The 21,954-nt window shown below is 38.8% G+C and overlaps 1 protein-coding gene across 1 annotated transcript in view; it reads left to right on the top strand.

The window, feature by feature from the left end:
• Positions 1-21,702, top strand: part of C16H7orf50 (chromosome 16 C7orf50 homolog) — a 120,176-nt gene extending 98,474 nt beyond the window's left edge. The window contains exons 4-5 of the mRNA XM_066561163.1: positions 16,923-17,004; positions 21,351-21,702. Of these exons, the coding sequence (XP_066417260.1) occupies positions 16,923-17,004; positions 21,351-21,533 (265 nt within the window). The 3' untranslated portion in view covers positions 21,534-21,702. The remainder of the gene's footprint in view (positions 1-16,922; positions 17,005-21,350) is intronic.
• Positions 21,703-21,954: the final 252 nt, after the last annotated feature.

Raw genomic sequence — 21,954 nt, 5'->3', positions numbered from 1 at the left:
TGATTTTTCCCCCCTCTCTCACTTTCTCTTGGCCTGTGTGAAAAGGAAAAAGGGAGAGAAAAAAAGACTTTGCTTTACTAATTTTTATCTCATCTTTTCCTTGGTAAGATGAGTTCAGGTGGTTCCCAGCACAGTTCTCTTCCAAGGCAGCAGCTGGCAGAGAAAAGTTATTGCTGTCAGATCCCCAGCTTGCCCAGGGAGCACACAGGAAGATCTGAAGATACAGAGAGGATTAAAAGTAGGGAGCTGAAGCAGAAAGGTTATAAAACTCTGGGGAAAAAAATTTTGAAATAATGGAAAAACCCCAGAGTGGTACTGAACAGAAGGAAAAAAAAACCCAATTACTTCAGAGGAATAGGGAATTACTTCAGAGGAATAGGGAAAAGCAGGAATGATGACGTATTAGTGGCTAAATAAAGTAGTCAAATCTCTTCCTTTTAATGATGACAATGCCTTGTTCCTTTATGATGGTAAGTGATGATTCAGATGTAAAGGGAATACTCCATTGTCTGCTTAATGTGATTCTTGGAAAATCTAGAATAAAAATTCATCCTTTCTGAGCATTAGGCGACTTGAAGTGAAAAGATGTTGCAATTCTAGAGAATGGTAATTAGGTTTAATTATAACCTAACTGACCTTCTGTGATGTTAAAATGTTGGCAGAACTTGTTTGTCTTGGCAAGCCACCCTCTCCTAGAAGCTGCTGTTCTTGTGCTTGGCTTGGAAAGTTCATTGCCGTATGGATCTGCACATATGGATTTCTCCATCACCCATCAAAGGAATAGAGAGAGATCTGAAAAGACCTCACTAATGGAATGTGAAACTACAAGATTCATATCATCTGAAGTAGAAATAATAGATAATATTATCTGCATGTGTGCTGTGAATTACCTAAGCCTCGCAGTACTATTTATCATGTACTAAAGTTTGAAAAATAAGGTGCTGAGGTACAATTATTTTTGAAATTATTTATGCCATACTGTTAGTACATATCACTTTTCTTTATATAGATCTTATTTTTCTCATTGCCTAATTTAAATTCAGGCAAGATTCAAAGAATGTCAGAGATTTCTTTAAAGTAAAAAGATGCTTCTAGAATAATACAAACCAAGGGCATGTTACAGAAACAGAAAAGTGAGAGACAGGCAGAATTTCCCATGGCGTGAGGAAATCATCTGACTCTGCAGATCCCAAGGTGGTTTTTGCTGAGTGTGGTGGCAGCACTGCTGACAGCCCTGGACAACCCAGGGCAGTTGTTTATCTGCTGGGTTTGCACAATGGAAACAGATCCTGGTCCTCAGTCAAACTTTATTACAAACAGTGCCAAGCCTGGGAGATTTTAAAGCTGAAATGTTGTTCTTCCTTTCAAAGAATACAGAAATACGAGGGCTGTTGCTGGAAGCATTTTTTTTAATAGTTTGATATTTTTTTAATGTATGTCATATATTATATAGATGTAAAAATAGAAATAACATGTAGAAAGCATATCAAGTTTTTACTCCTTCTGGAGTAGAGGCTGTCTGGAGAAGGGACTCAAGAGGTGGATTAGTATTCACTCAGAACTTTCTGATTTTTGAAGGAACCAGGAGAGGCTGGTGCTGGGCTGTAAAGTGGGCAGCAACATCTGAGATTTGTGGCCAAACAGCTCAGATGATGGTGGCCCTTCAGGAAATCACAGACCCATTCATCCAACCTCTCCTGGGGCAGGTGATTCCATTGGAGGAGCTTCTGCACAAACACAACCGTGCTCATTAATGTTGAAAACAGTTTCTAGTTTTAAAGCACCTTGAGTGGGTTTGTGTCACATTTAGTTTCCTTTGTTGTTTCATAATCTTTTAAAGTTGTTTTACTTCTCACAGGTTACTTTTTCAGCCAGGGTCAGTGATGGCTTTTGATACTTGATTCTGAATTTAAATAATTTTCATTGCTGCTGGTCTATATCGATATTCATTTCAAACTTGGCCCTGGTGTTGATGTTTCACCGTCAACAGCTTAAGCTTTCACATATGAAGAGTAACTGATAAACTAAACATCCAAACATACACAGGTCTTTTTTTCTTCCTTCCAGAGACTGACTCCTTGGGCTGAATAGCAACTAACTTTAGCATTTAATGGCATTTCTCCTTCCCCTGCTCTCCAAAACTGAGATTGAGTTTCCTTCCTGATTGCAAGGTGCAGCATATATCTAAGCTCATCAGTTATCTTGAATTTCATAAAATATTGGAGAACTGCTCAAGTAATGAATCTCAATTAGCTAGTAACAAAAATAGTGTGTGAACTTAAGAGAAAGTGTTGTAATTAGACACAGCAGTGTTCCTGAATTCCTTCTACAATTGGGGCTTTAAGGTGTCTTGAAAGAGCAGCAATTCCTCAAAGATTAGGGGCATAGTAAAGGGGAATAGTTTTGCTTTAATAATCCCAGGGTTATTTTTTAAAGGTTTTGGGGCAAGCATTAACTATGGATGTAATTAATCTATTCCTACATGCTTTTAGTCATTTTGTCATATTCATTAGTTCTGCAAGAAGCCTCATGAATCCAGAGTCAGATACAGGATAAATTTGCATTTGGGGTTGCTCTGTTTTATATGAACTTGGGCAGGCACTTGCTGCTATCTGATTTCAAAGACTTGAACTTTTCCTAATACTCTAGAGATCAGTGAATTTGCTTTAGCACTTCTCCAAGTTTCTATATTGCTTGACTTCTAATTTTTACCAGGGCCTGACCTGCCTCTAAATGAGATTCCTCTCCTCGACCTAAAGCAGCGTGTCTGTAAATCTGCAAGTTTTCCATTTGATGTTAAGAAAATGAGATCTTCTTCATTTTAAAGGCAGCCACTGTCTCTGTTGGTGGCAAAGGAGTCTCAGCTTGCTGAGAGTGAGTTACCCTGTCATTATCCTACACTCCCTTGTGTAACTTCATCTGATGAAGCCACCTCAGTTTGTTTGCAGTTCCCTAGCAGCCCTGACGTTACTCATAAGCTCTACAAAGCTCTCTGTTGCAATGCCCACACCTGTCCTATTTTTAGTGTGTGGGTATGCCAGCAGTTATTCTGGTGGGGGTAGGTGGAGGGGGTGTATTCACTCCACAGATTTTGTGCTGCTTAGAGCTATCCTGTTATCATGCTCAAGCACATTACCTTCTGCAGAAGACAAAGCTTGCTGGTAGGGTATATGAAGCAGAAAAATTGTTCTGCTGTGTTGCACCTGTTATTAAGCAAGGTTTTTTAAACCATAGTGCTGCCCCACAGTTTGTAAATAATTTCTCCCATCCTGATGTTTACATCCTGCTGGTGGCTGAGTGGGTTTCTCAGTCTCACTGCCCCTCCAGTGAAGCAGCACATCCATGATCCTTCCTCTCCTACTGCTCCTTCCAGTCCCTGATGTGCTCTGTTGCTCTTCTTTGAACTCCTGTGCCTGCGATCCTTCTGGAATGTGACACCTGGAAACAAATGCAGTTTTACTGGAGCTGCCTTCCAGCAGAAGGGACTGGGGGTCTGTGATTCCTCCCTGCTCACTCTCACTCTGGCTTTGCTTTGTGGGTAACAGCATTGGATTCATCTTTGAGCCGTAGAATGTTGAGATTTCACATTGAATTTTCTGAACAAGAAAAGATTTTTTTTTCTCCCCTCAAACTATTACTGTGCAAATGACAGTGTTGGCATTTAGAATATAGTAGCATTTAGAATATACCACTATAGCTGTAACACATTTTCAGGGTTTCTCATCCTTCTTCAGCCTTGCTGCAGCAAGTCAGATACACTCCTGTTTCAGAGTTGGCTTTTTGATACCCATTTCCAGGTATCAGTGTTCTCATTATCCTCTGATTATTCAAACTGTGCATATAGGATTCTGTGACTGTCACATTACACTCTCAGTAACAGCACTATTCAGCTTCTGCCTGTTTAATCAAGATGTCTGGTGGCAGCCTGAGTCGATGATTTTCATTCCCTGTGATAGAGTCATTGACTTCTGGATTCACTTTTCTGTGTCTTGATGGCAAGTGATATGTAGATATGTGTTGGAGACATGCCAGTGTTTTTCTAACCCCCACATGACATCCACAGGATGTCAGATTGTGCAGAAATTGCTTTTAAACTGTTACTAACTTCTTGCTGGGTTAGCTGCTTTTTATGGTTCTAATACAACAATTTCACTGCTTTGCAAGGGCACATGAATATATTTTACTCTTAATTTAGTGAGATCATGCAGATTACTGTTCTTTATCTATATCTCTGGTCTTTTTCCACTTATAAATAATACAGCTCTCCAGAGTGAGTGAGCCAGACTCTGTGTGAAGAGTGCTCACCAAAAGAAAGGTCTTCCATCCAAATCCAATTTTGCAATGCAGATGGTGAAGAGATGCCTGCACTGGCACTGAACAGAAGACAGTGCTTGTGCAGGAATACTTGGCTCTGGAAACTGAATAACCAGGTTAGCACTCAGATGAGCCTGAATTAAGAAGCTGTTGGCTCTCTGCAGATGAGAGGCACTGCATGTTGCTGATTTATAAGTGACAACACTTCTAAGCCAGAATGGGCACTGAGGCTTCTTGAGTTGCTGCTGAAGATAAATTTGTCAGTTCAAGGTAATGCTGACAAATAATATCATTTACTAAAGAGTCTAAAAACAGCAACCATAAGAAAGAACAACAACAACAACAAACCCCTTTTAAGTGGCTCAGAGCCAATCTTAGCTATTTTTAACAAGAATTTCTGGGAAGGAAACAAACCTTAGCAATATATTCTGGGTATCTGTAATACTATCCTGGAAATGCTCCAGATGGACAGAATTCCTGTGTAAAATAATTTCATTCTAATAATCTCTAGCAAGTCCTCTCCGCAGCTGTGGATTGAATTATGAATATCCTAGGTACTTAAAAATATTTTTGATGTATTTTGCCATATCCAGCTTGTTGGATAAGCAGCTCTGGTTCCTAGAAACAAAATAGGTGTTTGGGAGTTTCTGACAGGTCAGGTTCTAAGACTTTTATGCTTAGTTATACCTGGAAGTTCTGAGATGTTGCAAGTATTTCTGTGGTATTTTCAACTCATTCAGAAATAAGTTTTAGAAACATCAATGATTGCGTGATTTTCCAGCCAAATTAGTAAATGCTTATGATGCAACTCATTCAGCTGAGCTTTGGAAAAGCAGCTGGACTAACACAACCTTCCCTGAACCAAACCTTTTCTGGCTTAGCTATTAATATTATCCTGGATAAAGTACTTCCTATAGGGAATGGGTTTGGAGTAGCTTTCTTACCCCTTTGATAAGCACTAATGTATGGCTTGAGTGGAGAAGGAAAGGGAAGCTCAGGACCATGGTAAATTTTCCTCAGTTGGAGTCAGTAGCTCTTCCATCTTTCAGAATCTGCTCATTGTCCTATTTAGTTTATGCAGAGGAAAGAGATTTCTTTACTAATTTCCATAACCATAAATGGTCACTAAATTTAACAAAGGAAGAAAAATGGAATAGGGAACTCTAATCCTGCTTTATGGCTCTAAATCAAATTATTTGTGTTTCTAAATCTTTGAATTAATTTCATGGTAGGTCACAAGTACACCTCTCAAAGCATATTTCAGTAAAAGCTGCAGAGTGATTTACTTTGGAACCTTCTGTCTCTTTGCACTTCTGCCGTTTTTTCAGTGTGAAACAAAGCTGTCAAAATATTTACTTGGGCATTTTGTTCAGATATTCTCATATGGAAATAGTGTATTTAATAACATCATTAACATGAATTTACAAATCCTTTCATCTGACATCTATCATTTACTACGTCAACTGAAAAATACCTGACTTAAAGAGATTTTGATATGTTTTTTTTAAACATACTTTCTCTATCTTCCCCCCACCATAGAAATGATAATGTGCTTTTCCATCATACCTTTCCTGATAGCATATCACAACTGTGTTTTGATAAATAAATGAGAAGTATTTTGACACTGATTTAATTCCTCTCATTATGACAGCTTTTGAGAAAGTGTTATGTTACCCCATTTTTTCAGGTGATAAATTAAACAGTGATGAAGTTTGTGACTCACCAAAGTCCCTGTACTGTTCAAAGGTCTCCTTTCAGAGAAGTGAGATGAGGGAAAGTAGACTTAACTTTCTTCTCATCTGAGCACAGGCTCTGTTTTCTTTGGCCCTGTACCAATGTCTGCTCCCAACAGACCTGCAGGGTTTTTTCTCAATTCCTTCTTTTGAAAGTGAAGGTTGCATGGATTTTGTTCTGAAGTGGCATCTCATCTTTGCCTTTATTTATTGATCATTTTATCAATAGGATGGTTAAAACTTCTGCAATTTTTCACATATATGTTGCCACAATTATAAGTTGTATTAACAGTACTTAACTGCTGGACTGTAAAGTGCTTCCTTAGATGGGGAAAATTAGATTACATGTATTAAATCCATGAATACTTGGATAAAAATAGTTACGGTTTCTTTGTCTGATTCTCTTTCCTGTAAAATAGCATCTTGATTTCCAAAACTGGTTAAGAAAAAATAATGTCTCCTTTTTTAATAACTAATTTCCAGTAAAATAAAATTTAGTATAAATGAATTTTCTTAACAGTTTATTAAATGTAGCCATTAGATATTTATCACTGACATGCAGCTTTCATCTTTCCATAGCATTATACAAAAGAGATTGCATCTAATTGAATAATTAAGCAGCTTTAATATATTATTTCATCTGGTATTACTTTCAGAAACCTTGTGAGATATATAAGGGAGATTCAGAAGTCTTTAATAACAGACCAGTCTGCTTCAGGACTGTATCCTGACAGTAAGGAGACATCATCACTCCTCACTGAAGTGCTTAAAACCTCACACAAGCACTTTGATCTTTTCCATTTGTCTTTGGGGAGAATTTGGAAGTGTTCAGGTCAGATAAAACCAGAATAATTAAAATAATCCATTTCATATACAAGTATTACAACAAACTACCTCTTGATATTTTTTAACTAAAAGCAGATGGCAGGGGTTATTTACTTTATTTTGGGAATATTTCATTTGCAGGGAGGTTGCATTGAGGGAGTGTGAGGCACAGCTTTTTCTCCCAGCTTCTGAAGTCTGCTCTCCCCTGGCTCTCCAAAGTCCCTGCCTCACTCCTGGCTCCAAGCCCAGGCATCCCATCCTTAACCCTCCTTCTGGCTTTGAGAAAAGGCATTTTGTGCTCACCCACCTTCCTCCATTCAGAGTAGGTTCTTGACATGGCAGAAGCACAGAAGGGAGTTTTTATGTTTTCTCTGTGTCATAAAATTCAGATCTGGGAGAATTAACACTGCTACTCACTTCCTCAAACACATTCAAACTATTCATCCAGTGCCCAAATACTCATAGTAGTGGTGAGGAGTTTTGTAGCTCTAGGGAATCATTTAGACTAGTCAGCCAAAGCCAGAATTAAAATTTAAAATGCAGTTGGCAATGATTATTAATCAATTAGCTCCAGGGAGCTGTCAGGGCTTCCTAACCAGAGTTAGAATAACAAGAAGTATTTTTGAAATAATAAAACTAGTTCCTTAATAAAACTTGTCTCCTCCTTCACACATTTATTAATAAGATGATGCCTAAAAAGGTATCAGTAATTACTTTTATATGAATGAAATTGAATTGGAATGAGAGCCATCTGCAGGAAGCAGTAATTGGCAGATCAATTTCTTTAAGCATACATGACTTGAAATCTTAGTAGTGCAGCACATATCACAGGGTATTGGAAGGGGGGAATCTTACGCTGCCCTAAACACCTTGGTGTGACAGCAGATTTTATTATGCAGTGAGAGATAGCTGAATATCTCAGCTAAATCAAAAAAATGTGAGTGGGCTGTGAACTGCTGAACAATTCTAGGTTGATCTTGATATTGATATTGTCCCTTTGTAGAGCTCTTCTGCAAAAAAGAAGAGTAAATCATTCTGTCAGGTTACAACCTGAGAGATTCAGATGCCATGGGGTCTGCAGCACTCCATCCACCTCTGCCATACCTCTGATGAGTGCAGCCGTGGGATGTCCAGGCTGGTATGTAAAAAATGACAAGGATGGCTGACATGTCTTTTTGTTTTGATTTTTTTTTAAGGTTTCTATATATATTCTTGTTGGTCCAGAATAACTCCAAATGTGGTACTTTTCACATGCACTGTAAGAGCCACTTGTGGGATGGGTTCTTTGAAGAGGGCTACATTTTCCTGTAGCAAAAATGAACTTTGCCTAACTAGCCAGCAATAAAAATGCTTGGATTTCATTAAGAACAAAAAAACCCTGCAAATGTAATTTCTGCAACAGTGCATCAAGGGCTGGTATCCAAATTGGTAAATAGCAGTTCTTCAATACTGTCCTGAGAGAACCCACTTCAGTAAAGGGGCTCAGTAGGAATTTGACAATCCAGTATTTGACAGTTTGACAGTTCTATACCTACAGGACACTGCCATCAGAACAAGCCAACTCTGTAGAAGAGTTACAGGGCCAGTCCTGCAGCACAGGCCCAAGGTTCAGCTTCCATTTGAGGGGGGAATTTCCCCTTTCCTGGAGGGTGCATGAGGGATGAGGGAGTCCCTGTATGCCACAAGGGATGGGATTGATTTGAGGCCAGCTCTTTGTCAGGGTTGTCAGGCAAGGAGGGGACACTGGTGGTGTCTGTTCACAGATGCTGCTGGCACCTCTCCTGCCTGGCCATCCTCCAGACTGCTGGCTGGGCTGGGTTTCACCCCTCAGAGGTGACCATGGTCCACCCTTTAAGCAGCTCCTGTTCCTCAAAAACCTGGGGGAACCCCACTGGGAAAGGTGCAGGAAGAGGATTTGAATCTTGTAGGGAGGAGAGGCCAGCTGGGACTAGATCTGCTGGATGCTGAGGCAGCAAGGAAAGATGTGCCTGGTTCTGAGATGTGGTGCAGGTCAGCATTTGGCATCTCCTTAGAACCAGAGCATTGCTTTTCCTTGTTACAGTGAAATGCTGCTCTGGACTTTGGAACTGCAGAAATCCCTTGGCTGTGGAAATCCCTGGGGCTTTTGCAAAGAGAAAAACCAGACAGAAACACCCAACCTGACAAATTGAAGACATCTGGGTACAGAAGGGCAGCCCATTTTCAGCAGTGCTGCTGCTCAGAGGCCCAGCTGGATGAGGCACCTTCCCAGGGTGCCAGCATCACTTTGCAGCCTCAGGGCTTCCTGAAACAGCCTGTGCAGAACAGAGGAACACAAACCTTCAGCTCGGTGTAACAGCACTAAATGGGTTCTTGGGTGTCCTGGCTGGTTCAGAGCAAAGCCAATCAGCTAGCTTCAGTATCCAAATCCTCCTCCAAGTGCCCATTTCTTCATCCCTCCTTAAAAGCTTTCACAGATGAAGTTTCACATCAAGTTTTTTCTCTTCCAGCATTATTTTTAGCATTGCTATATGGAAAACCATGACACTTTCATACACTTCTTGTGTTTTATTAATAAAAAGTTTGGGTTTCTTTTAATGGGTTTTGTTGTTGTGCTTTTGTGATGGAGTACTTTTTTGTTTTCTTGTTTGTTTGGACATTTAAAGATTTAGAAGCTGATTTAAAATTTAAAAAGCAACAAAAACGAGCTCCTCATCTTGAATCTGTGCCTTTGCAGGAGTGCTCTGTACCACAATTGGACATTTTTTTGGTATAGCAGTAAGGGAGAAGAGAATTGACCATATTTGTTTTTTCTGGGTCTGGTAGCATATCATCATCAGTAGCTCATCTGATCTTCAGAAAGCATTTATATAAATGGACTTGTGCCAACCTTTGGAGAGGATTTTACGTGCAGCTGCTCCTTACATGATTTTCATACAGAGTGTGGGGCCCTCTTTATCTCCTCGTACCCCCCAGGATGTTCTTCATGGGAGGGAGCCATAACAGTTGTTTTCATTTTCCCTTTCCCTTATTTCTGGTGCAGGAATCAGTGTGACCAGAATTAAGTGCAAGAAAAGATGGACATCTGGAGAGGAGATGGGACTTTGGGATAGCACTTGCTTGTATATTCCTTGCAGGAGCAGAACAGATTGGCTGTGAAGAGCTCAACTTCTATTTTTTCTTTTTCTTCTGTGATAATTCAACTCCTGCTTTGTGTTCTTTTTACAAATGTATGTAAAATAAAAAGCACATTTAGGTTAGAAATACAGTAATAGTAGCTGTGGGCTTTCAAGCCTGACCTTTTTGTTATTACTGAAAACAACACTAAGTTCTCAGCACATTATTACTGCTATATATATTTTTTTTTTCAAATCAAAATGCAGTTTTGCTGCAGGTGGGCTAATGTGGATACCAGCAACTAAATAACTATATCAGGAAAATAATTTTTAAAGAAATTGCAAAGGTTGAATGCTGTTGGCATTTGCAGGTGGGTTGGTGCCTGTGAGAAGCTGAATCACAGGGAGGCACCTCAGTGTATTGTACCAGATGCAAGAGACAGGAGCTCTCCTCACGACCTGCTGCATGGTTTTGAGGCATTGTTACAATTTTCTGGGTCGACTTTTCTTCCCACCAATCATCTGTCTCATCTGTTTATACTTGAAGCTCTTCAAGGGAACGTCTCATGTTGCGTTTGAACAGAGCCTGTGGTGGGGGAGGAAGAGGATTTCGAGCTTGGCTGAAGCTGCAGGATGCAAACATAATATAAAACCTTACAAATAATGGCAAGTGATAAAAGTACATGCAATAAAAGATTAGCTCTGATAAATATTTTATGTAGATCTAATCAAACTTGCCTTTATGGCACAAAGGCCCCTTCCTTTCACTTTATAAATACTTTCTAAGAAAATCCTGTGATCTGTTTGCTGCACAGATATAATCAGATGCAATCTGTCCTAATACTGGACATCAGGACAAAAATGGGACACTTGAAAGCACATTTATTTTTTCCTGCATGTGTGATTCCTAAATTTAAAAAGAGCTTCCTCCCCTTCCCTTTTCACAAGTCTATAGTCATTATACTGTGTCTAAACCAGATGGAAGAATATATTAAAAAATGTTTTTAAACCACAGATTGAAAAATGGTGCCAGGATTTTCAACCAAAAATGTGGCACTGATTCTAAAATCTGTTGACAATTTTAGAAAGTTTTCTTTTGGCAAACGAGCTCCATTAGTGTCTTTTCTTTCTTCCAGGAAAATAAGAAAAACCTTTATCTGAGTCATAATTTAGTTAGATTCCAAACTGGATTTGAGAATATCAGCATAAATATATTAACTTTCTCTAGGGGTTGGAGTTGGGACATAAACAGATTAATCCATAACATGAGAAAAACGCAGTTAAAGGCTATAGTTGTCTCTTATGCCTAATATTGGGTCTTACCACAGGTCTGTGCTTCCAGGATTTTAACTACAGCCATTCCAGTCCAGTCTCAGAAAATCTATCTAGAATTTAAATTTTGGCTGTTCTTTCCAAATGAGGACAATCAGCATCACACACTCTTGAACTGAAATTTCTTCTTACACTGGATTGAGCAATGAAGTTCTCCATGAGGCAGCTTTCTAGGCATGCAGTTTTGTGTGGAACACCAGACATTCAAAAAACATCTTTGTAAAAGTAAATCCATTCTAAATACCCCTGAGAGAAATAGAAGAAACTCTGAATACCCCCAATAAAAATAAACGCTTTTACATTTCCCTTTAAATAATTGTACGTGTTGTAACTGGAGAAAAAATTATTATTCCTACTTCACTATATGCTCTATAAGGGCATATGTTAAACTTCCATCCACATCCATATATTTTTTATATATCCATATAAAACCTCCATCCATAAAATGGCTCTTCTCCCACAAGAGTGAGCTTATGCCAAATTTTTGCTCCCTCTGTGCTGCTTCCAGGGGTTCCAGGGAGCCTCTTTGAGGTGCAGCATTCCCTGCTCACCTGTTGGCCATATGTGCATTGGGCTCACCTCTGGACTGCCCTGATAACAGCATTCAGAGTTTCCAAATTCAGGCCTTATAAGGGCAGTGAGTTGTCTTAAACCCCAGTGCATGGGGTTTTAAAGAGGCTGCAATTGTGTGCATTGCACTGTGAAATATTCCAGCACATCCCTTGAGTGCCAGGGGTTTCAGCAAGGCTTTAAATATCTTGAAGGGAATTTTTTGGAGTATGGTTGTTCTTTATTGAGGAAACACCTGTTATCCACATTTTATGGGTAGGGTGGTGAGCTCAGGAATGGTGCAGAGAGTTTAGGGAATAAAGGGTCTGACTTGATTCCTGCAAGCCTTAATTGTGTGCCATAACTCCTGTTCAGCCTCCCTTGGGGTGGAAGGACACAGGTGATCCTTAAGGACAGGTTGCAGAGTGGTGAATAACTGTGTATCAAAACAGAAAGGTACCCAGAGGAAGAATGTGACCATTTCTTTGTAGTGTTGTTGAGTGTTGGTGCTTTTAATGTTTTCCATAGATCTTTTCTGTGGAGCTCTGACTTTGGTGCAGTGGGTCAGACCCGTGGCTCTGTCCCTCCTCTGAGGGAAGCTTGGGAATGTCAGACATGGGATAAATCACAGGAGAGCTCCAGGAGCCTGTGCTCTGAGCTGCTCCTCAGGGCTGGAGAAAACTTTCAAGTTAATTCCCTGATGCTAAACCTGGGCCGTATGCTGGAGAAATCCAAATTTGGTGACAATCTGCTTTCCCTTGGATAGATACTGAGGCTGAAAGGTGTATCCAGGGTGGGCTGCACTGCCAGGAGCACTCATCTGGAGCAGTGGATGTAGGTGAGATGTCCTTGCATCTGGCACACAGCAGTGCTCTCGTGTGCTCTGGAAGGTGTCAGCAGTCACATCCCTGTCTGTCTTTCTGGTTTCTGGAGACTTGTCTCCCACCCAATAATTTTTTCAAGTGGAATCAGTAAAATGGTTGATTCTCAGCCCTGAGCTTTTCTGCACTCAGTGATTATTTGCTGGTTGTGACAGCTCTGTAGAGTTTTGTCTTGGCCAGTAGTCTCAGCAGATGCATTGTGTTGACTTCCTGAATCCAATTTGTAACAATAATGTTTTTTTCATACTGTGTTTCTGGAACCAATTTGCCTGCTTTCCCTTCCCCATCTCCTTCTCCCAGGACACCCCAGCGAGAGCTCTGCCCTGCACACTCCAGTTGCCTTCTGTTTGCCTCCTTCCACTGCCTGAATTCCCATGTTTTGGGAGTAGATTTATGGGAGATGACTGTAGACACACTAAAAGTCATTTATGAGATAGACCAGTGAGAATCTTGGGCAGCTTTTCTACATGAGACTCTCCTGCTAAAAAACAAAAGCCCAAATGTAAAATTTCCTAAGCTGCTTGATTTATTTGATTCATTTCCTCTGTCTATTCAATTTCAAAGCCATTTAGGAAGATCATTCGCACAAACATTTAAGTTCTCTTTAACTAAAGTCAACCAATGTGCTTTTTCAATGAGCTGGAGCTCATGAGAAAGATTCAAACATTAGCAGTGTAAAGAAGGCAATTAGTGTTTGTACAATATATTGAAAATTAGCCCGAGGCACACTGGAATAATACATGTTTTACAAATGTATATTTTTCAACCAACTCCGTAGTTTGTACTAGATCCTGACACAGATCATTCCAGAAGCTACCAAATGAATTCAAACTGTGAAAGAGGTTGCAATTGTCTATAAAAAAAAGGGGTTTAACTGTAATGTGGTTGGTTTTGCTCTGTATATTTGATCACTCAAAGGAAAAGCCTTTTTTCCTGCTGTAGTATGTCAAGGAAACTTATCTGCATGTAAACAGCAAAATGAAATCTCTCTTGTGCTGTAAGGGTTGAAGTTTTCTAGTTTAGAAGTTGAGCATTTCTAAAAATGTACTCATGATGTCATCCTGATAACAGGAGGAACTCCTCTCACTTCGTCATGGAGTGATTCTTTTCCACAGATTTTAAAGCTGTCACAGGAGTAGGAAAAAGCTGCCATAATCATAGCAATCAGTGGAAAAGTTTTATTTTAATAACTGTTGGGGGAGCAGCTGTCATGTTATCTGCACTAAAGATTGTGCACCCATTATCAGGAGTGTTTTGCCCACAGTTTGATAGGAATTTGGGTCAAGAGAAGGACCATTTTCCTGAAAGGGAAGAAACAAGCATTGTTGATTCAACCATGGAGGGAGTACCAGTTAAAAACTTCAGAGTATTTTCTGAAAATAGGAATACACCTATAGCTATTAAGGAAAATACTGTTTTTTCTTGTTTTAATAATGTAGTGTTTAATTCTAATAGGACAGATCACAAAACAAAAGAAATGCCTTGTGAGGTGCTATAATGGACAAAATGTACTTTCTACAGTTGATTAAGTTAAAGTATTTGTTGTTTATATGAATAATTGTGGTTTATATAGAGCAGAAACTTTCAGGAAGACAAGCTAAAACTTTTGTTTGTTTCTGCAAGAGAATTCACAGGAGTTAAAGTCCATATGGCATCTTGGATGCAGGAGTACAACAACTCTCCTTAACTTGTAGAAGAGAGCATATGGTTTTGGTAATAGGTTAATAAGAGCAATTAACCTTCTAGTGCACTCATTTGTTGGTCTCAGTTGTTTATAAACTAGGTAATAAAGGTATTTTAACATCCTATAGTTTTATAGGAGATTAAGTGAAATCAGGCTGTATTTTTTAAGCTTCAGTGCCAACAGTACTCAGGTGATACTGTGATAGAAACATAACATTAGCAGAGTAGAAGATTCAGAGTACTCTGTGGTGTGTCCAACCAATGGGTATCATCACAAATGTTGAAATACTAGAATAGTTTAGAGAAATACGAACATATGTTAAAGGTTTTCATTAGCAGAGGAACTGTTTTCCTGGGATGCAGTCACAGATCTGTCACTCAGCTTGTTCTTGTCACTTTGCAAAGACTGTAATGTGAACTGTTTCCAGGCTTTATTTACATAGAAAAGAATGCTAAGCTTACCTTCTTCTTCTTGAGGATGAGCCTCATAAAAGAACAGGCTAAAAAAGCACCATCATTGCTTTATTTTGTTTGTTTTGAAGGACTTCCTGCAGAAGTCCCAGTTTCTCTGTCAGGAGCTGCTGTGTTTGCCTGGCAAACAGAATCAGTGGGCACAGGGTACAAATGAGCAGGTTGCTTTTGGCCCCACAAACTGGCTCCACAAGAAAAGCCATTTTTACTTCATTCTCTGTTGGCTCTTCACACTTCAGGTGGTGTCATTTGTTGTCCAGCTGGGCACCTTGCTGCAAAGACACCGAGGGTTCTGTGAATTTGTTTGAAGAGTACTTTGGGTTCTGGGCTGTGGGTGATGGGAGAAGGGATGGTTTCACCATAATAATGGTTTTTCATTTAATTCTATAACTTGTCAGCTTTTTGGCCTCCTGCTTTTGTGCAATATATGTTTTGAAAGCTTCTGCCTACTTATTTGGTTACTATATTATTTTTCCAAAAGAAGCCTCTAAACCAGCTCATCTGTAGAATTTAGCTCAAGCACATAAAGGATGATATATTGTGGTTATTGGTTTTGTCTGTCCTTCCTGATTTACTGTTAATTGTCTGATGTTTACCTTATATTTTGGTTATAAGGTATTTTAATATTTTTACCTGATGATAATCCTAATGAGCTGTGATTCTTTTTCTTTATTCTGAATTTGAACATCAAGACAATAATTTCTTTCTTTAGGTTTTCTTCAGAGGCTTCCATGAAACCTTTCTATACAAATTTGTGGTCTCATTTTTTTTTCTCTTTCATTGAATTGACTGAACAATGTATTTGCTGGTGCAGCATTCACCAAAGATGAGGACTCTTTTGCTTTATTAGACTTGACAGTGTTTAAACAATACTAATTCTCATACCCAGCTGGCTTTTCAACTGATTTCTGTGCTCTCTATTGCTGTGTAAAACAAGCTGGAACATTAATGGCATCTGGCATGCTACCCTCGGGAGACCTACTTTTCTTTAGAGAAAAATCAAATAAATGTGAAAGTTTCTCTCGGTTTTCTCCTTATATTTTTTTCTTTCTTTTCAAATGATACTTTAATTTACTGTCAGATTTTGTACATGTCACAATATTAATTTTCAGGCACATTATTTTAAAAAGTAGTCTTCATTTTATAGATAGATTTACTGATTTGCTAATTTTTTAATATAAATAAATGTCTTTATCTAAACCAAAATATACCAGCTTTAAAAACACGTTCAAGATGCACATGAATGTGCTATTTTAACCCAGCTAAAATTTTGTATATTGAAAATGTGTTTGCCAAACAGCCAACAAACATTTGCAGATGTTAATCATTTGTTCAGCCTCTCACTTTTAACAGGATTGAGTATTCTTCATGTGAGAGAGAGAGAGAGACATAAACTGCCATTTTTCTAGCCTATAAATATAAATATTTAAGTCATGAATTTAGACAAGCCCAAACCTTAAAACATTTTCTGCTGAAGGATGAATTTTGTCTGTTTAGAGCAGCCATCTGTGATGGGCAGCAGCCATTGCTGAGGTGACCATTGTAGCACAAGTCCCTCCTTCCAGTCCTTCAGAAGCTGCTTAATTTCATATAAATTTCAGTTAATTGTGAAACAGCAACTTTCTGAAACCCAAGCTTGATTCTTGCCCTCTGCAGATCCCCAGATTCTCAGTTTGCCCTGCAGCAGGGGTAATGATTTGGGGTGCTCCATTGTCCTGGTCAAATGAGGGCAATGACCTGTCATAAAGGACTGGCCAAAGCTGGGGGGTGAGATTTGATATTTAACTTCAAGGAATCAGTCCTTTCTGAAGAAAATTTCTAACCTTCTTGGCTATAATATCTCCTATAATTTTTTGCAGAGAGGCCAGGTGGCCCTGTACAAAATGTGTGCCAGTGTCTGTGTCCCACAGTGCCATAACACTCCATGTCATGCATACAAAGTCACTTGGAAGCCTTGTAGGGAATATTTTCTAAATACAGAATGTTTTGATATCACAGTATTCCATTTAAGTAATTTTTTTCCCCCTAATTTTCTACAGCTGGTCTAAAAACCCAGAAAAATGGAAGTTTCAGAAGACAAGACAGACGTGGCTTCTCCTGCATATGTATGATAAAGAGAAGGTTTGTATTGATTCTGCTTTTTCTCAGAAAAAATATGATACAGTCTTTTACATTAGTTATAGCTATTCTTTTTTAACCAAAACTTCCTAGTACTAGCCATGCGCTTGTCCCATAATTTTTTAGTAACTTAGAAATTACTTTGTTTTTAACCAAGATGCTGAAGCATTTTAATTGCTTGTCGTTGATCTTTTTATTTTGTTGGTGGTCATTGCCCTGTGCATGCTACATTTTTATACTTGATATATAGCAAGCATAAAGAGAGCAGATTCGTGATTTATTTAAATCAGGGGTTTGCTGAGAATTTGAGTCATATCCTTAGTTTGAATTTCCTAATGTGGAACCCAATACTGCAAACCACAGCTCTCATATTGTTTCAGATATCTCTGGGCTCCATGGAAGATGTACAACCATATTGCCAAGATGTTAAAATAGCTCTCTCATTTAAATATAAGTGAAACCTGATGTTTATTGTGAAAAGCATAAAGTATAACCAGAAGCCAGACTTGAATCCATACTGAAATCCGTTCATTTCATAACTTAAAACACAACATAAATTGAATTTCCAATAAGTATCTGACCATTGTGGTATCAAATGAGGGTGTCAGGTCATTCATTTTGTTGTGCAATAGAACAAACCTCTGCCCATTTGCACAGTGCCTCACTTATTGGTTTATTTTGTTGACATTCAGTTAAGTTTTGCTGATTTTTTTTGTGTGCACTTGAACATTTACTCATACCAATCATCCTGACCCAAATTAGTCAGCAGCTCTAAAGCCAATCACCTGACATTGGGTGTTACCTTTTTAGACCGCCAGACAATTAACAACAGAGTTTCATGAAGGCAAAAATGTTCACATGGTGTAAATACTTTAAAAAAGATGGGTTGCAGAATACAAATTTGATTTTTGGTTCTGGGTTGTTTGCTCTATCTTCTGTTTTTTAAGTTTCTCTCTTTAAAGTCTTTATCAACCTTTCAAAATCAGTGTATGCTCTTCAAAGCTACCTAGAAATTGTTTGGCAGGCAGAAGGATGTTTTTACTTTTTTTACCTGTTTACTTTGGTTTTGTATTGAAATATGCTGGGACACAATGAACTGTAAGTACCATTTGTTTTATGTATCAAAATACAGTTTAACTCCTTATTTCTCAACACTGAAATGAAACTTCCTTTTTCTTAGAATTCTGCTGGAAGTGCTCTGATTTATTTAAATTCACATATTTTGTAGTTTAATAATCAGAGGAGCATTGAATATGCGCTTCAGAGAATGATTAACATCTGCATCCAGATTTAGTGATGTTAGTAGAACTGCTCAAGTGCTTATAATTAAGCATATGATGAAGTCTCTTTCTTCATCAGGACCATAGGGAGGGCACACCCAGCTTCTTTTGAATATTTTTTTATACCCAAATTCAACTTCCTGTCCATTACAGAATGAAATCTGTTGGTAATCCAAGCATGACTAAAGTACAAAAGGAGACAGAAGTTTCTTTCCTTCCTAAGCCACATCTTTGATCTCATGGTGTCACTTGGATGCCTACTGAAGAGCCATACAAAGGCCTGAATTGAGTTTCCTGTACTGATAGGCCTCTTTCTGTAAGAAATAAGTTGAGGTTTTAAAATTTGCTAGATAAATGGTGTTTTAAGCTCCTTTAAAATCCATCTGGTGGCTGCCTGACAGCTTCCAAGCCAGGCCTGTGTACCTATGGCGTGTATACTTCTCCAGCACCCAGGATTAAATAAACACTAGGTTATGTGTTGGTCTTTATCATCTGGCACAGCATTTTTAGGAAGTTACTAGATCAGTCTTCAGCCTCTAGACTTCAGGGTGTGGTGGGGTGGCTGAAGTTTCCTTGGGAGGTGACCCAAAATGCAGCCTGGCAGCAATGAGCTGGGCTTCTCTCTGCTGGTGTCCGTGTTTGCTTTGCAAAATATGTGGGTGCCTGCAGGTCTCCGGGTCTGAAAATACAGAGTTGCAGAGGGTAATTTAAAAGTGATAACTGTTCTTTTCCTGGTACTCTTTCCTAGTGTTTCCCTGCTTTTCCCAAAGACAGGAATTATTTCACTTGGGATTATTTCCATATTAATCAGCTCCAGTGTATATTAGGAAGTTAGGACAGAGGAATGATTGGTGTGTGAGAGAGAAAAAGAAACAAGAAAAAGGTCAAAACATTTTAACAAAAGAATAATAACAAAATCCCATAAGCCTGGCTTTGACTTCCAGAGCCATGCTGGGAGATCTTGATCTCCAATTTCAAACCAGCCTTGAACTGACCTTGGAAGAAGGATTGTGTTCCTCCTTGGAAAACCTCACCAAGACCCCTGAAATTACTGCTTTTGTACTACTGTATTTGAAGAATTAAAATTTGGATTTCATTAACTTTCTTTGTATGTTCCAGTCCTTGCTATGGCTCTGCTGTCTGTGTAAGTCAGGAGGAAATATGATCTTACCTTGCCCGTGGGGTGCTGTGTTGTGAGCTCCTGATGAAATAAACCTCAGAGCTGTGTTATGTTAAAGGAAAAAAATCAGACTTTTTGAACACTAGGACACCCTTAGGGCCAAATGCTAAATGTTTTCTAGGCTTCAGGCAGCCTCATGTTAAGTCTGCACACTTAGGATTTCTAAATTTAGAGCAGGCTTTCAATTGCCCCCTCAAGCAGTTTGCTTAAATGATATAATAATAACTGTACTTCCACAGGTATGTCTGTGCCATGAGCTCTGAGGACAAGAGTTGTAAATTACAGAGATAATTTGGCCAAGGTTTGAAATGTGGAAATGTTGCTGACTTTAAAAGCTCAGCACTGAATATCTACATTAAAGGAACACTGTCACACTGGAATTGTTTGTGTCTAAATGGGTTCATCTGTTATTCATGCCAGCTTATTGTGAGTGAAAACGTTCAAAAATGTAGATATTTTTCATTGTGTTTGATTTGTATAGTATAGCAACGCTTCATATATCATCCATTTCAGTATTAGTCATTGTAAAATTAATATTTCTTTTGTAACTGCATTGTTTCTTTAATGCAAGAGTGTTTGTGTGAAGAATTAGAAGGCTTTCCATAGTGTACAAGTTACAAGGCTGAACACAGACTGAAGTTTTGATTTACTACTTTGTAATACCCCTGATTGATGAAGGCAGTGTTGGAATATTTTTTCTTCCTCTTCTTTTGGAGTGATAGAAGTTTTAGTGATCAAAGTTCGGCTGCCAAATGTCCATGGAGGAATAAGTTGTAAATTAAGTGTCTGTTGAAGCTCTGTCTTCTCTGAAATGTTGATACTTTGCAGAATCGAAACCGCCCTCGAATAATTACTCTCGAATCCTTTAAATACTTACGTATGTGTTTAACTTAACTCACGTCAAGTTATATGTGTAAAGTTAAACATGGAGAAACATATTTGCAGGGTGAGATCATTTTAACATCTCATGATTCACAGCAAAAAATATCCTGTTATTGGCTGAAACCTGCTCCACAGATACACAACATGAAGTTGAGATCAGCGTAGGTCCGTTCACATATTCCTTTTGAAAGTACTTACTCATTATGAAGTACTGAATAAATCCTTCCAAAGTCCTTGCTAAATTATTGTCAAGATTAATATAATGATCATTTAAATTGTGTGTTGTAACAGATAAGCTAAAACTTAATCTCTGACTAGTTAATTAGAAAGGGAGTGAAATGTGGATAATGCAACTGTAGATGACTAAAGTGCTTTTAATGTTAGACATGTTGGTAGAGCCTATCAGTTTTAGTCAGCATGATTTAAAAATTATTTCCATATGTCTGAATTTGAGTTTGTTTTTCAAATTAAATTCTAGTCCTTTGTATAAGCATTCTGTCAAAGTGTGCAGTGGTGGGTGGTATCTCATCTTAGCAAACAATTTTTGAGTGAGGGGAATTCCAGCAAAATTCTTTCCTCAGACATATGCATGCAATTCTCACTGAATTTAGTGAGATTTACATGTGTGTTTCCAAAAGGAGGGTTTGGCTAATGTGTTTTGTTTTTTTCTTCCACCAACCCTCAGAGCCTTGGGCTCCCTGTCAGGCAGTGTTTGCATTTGCTGATCAGCGTTTCCACATCTGCTGAGCATTTCCTCTCAGATGCTTTGCCCATCTGAGCACATGACAGTCCTCTCACCAGAGTCCATCCATCCCTCCTGGCAGCTTGAACCTTGGCAGGAAATATTTCCACTTGGATTTCCACTTGAAGTTGGACTTTGGCAAACACCAAAGCCTGTGCCATTCTCCTGATTGTCTTTCAGGTGATGCTGTGATGTGATTGTGAATACGTATTGAGGGGGGAGATAATAAACCTGTTTTTCCTTCCTTTTGTTTTTTTCCTCCAAGGTTCCAGACAAGTATTTCACCATTTTACTGGATTATCTGCAAGGGCTTCAGGGCAATGCACGAGACAAAACTGTGCAGAAAGCTGAAGCTTTTATGAAGGAATTTGATGGTTCTGATGGAGAAGACCCAAACCTGCTGGGGAAGTGCGAGCGCATCAGACAAGTTCTACAACTGCTGTCCTGAGAGTATTTCTGTGTCATAATTGTTGTCTGGTGAGGGAAGGAGAGGATGTCACACACTGAGGCTGTAAAGAATTTGTAAAGATAATACTAAATTTTATCCTCGTAATTTTTTCCAATTGAAAATATTTATCGTGTTTTGAGGCGATGAAATAAAAATAACGTATATAGTCCATAGTCTTGCTATTAATCTTATTGCAGCTCTTTAGAAGAATAAACCTCTCTCCCTCTCATTAGTTTTTCTACATCTCCCCCTCTAATTACTGTTAAGTATGAGGAACATTGCAGCTCTTAATACAAAGAGCAAAGGAACCAACATAAGGCCTGGAGGGTCTTTTACAATGGCAGCTTTTAAAATGATTGTACAGTGGAGTGTGTGCTCAGCCAGCTGTAATTTCTCACTTTCAGCTTCAGAAGGATGTCAC

Source organism: Molothrus aeneus, chromosome 16 (assembly GCF_037042795.1).
Source record: "Molothrus aeneus isolate 106 chromosome 16, BPBGC_Maene_1.0, whole genome shotgun sequence".
NCBI lineage: Eukaryota > Metazoa > Chordata > Aves > Passeriformes > Icteridae > Molothrus > Molothrus aeneus.
Note: the sequence above shows the minus strand (reverse complement) of the source record. Positions and strands in the feature narration are given on the sequence as shown.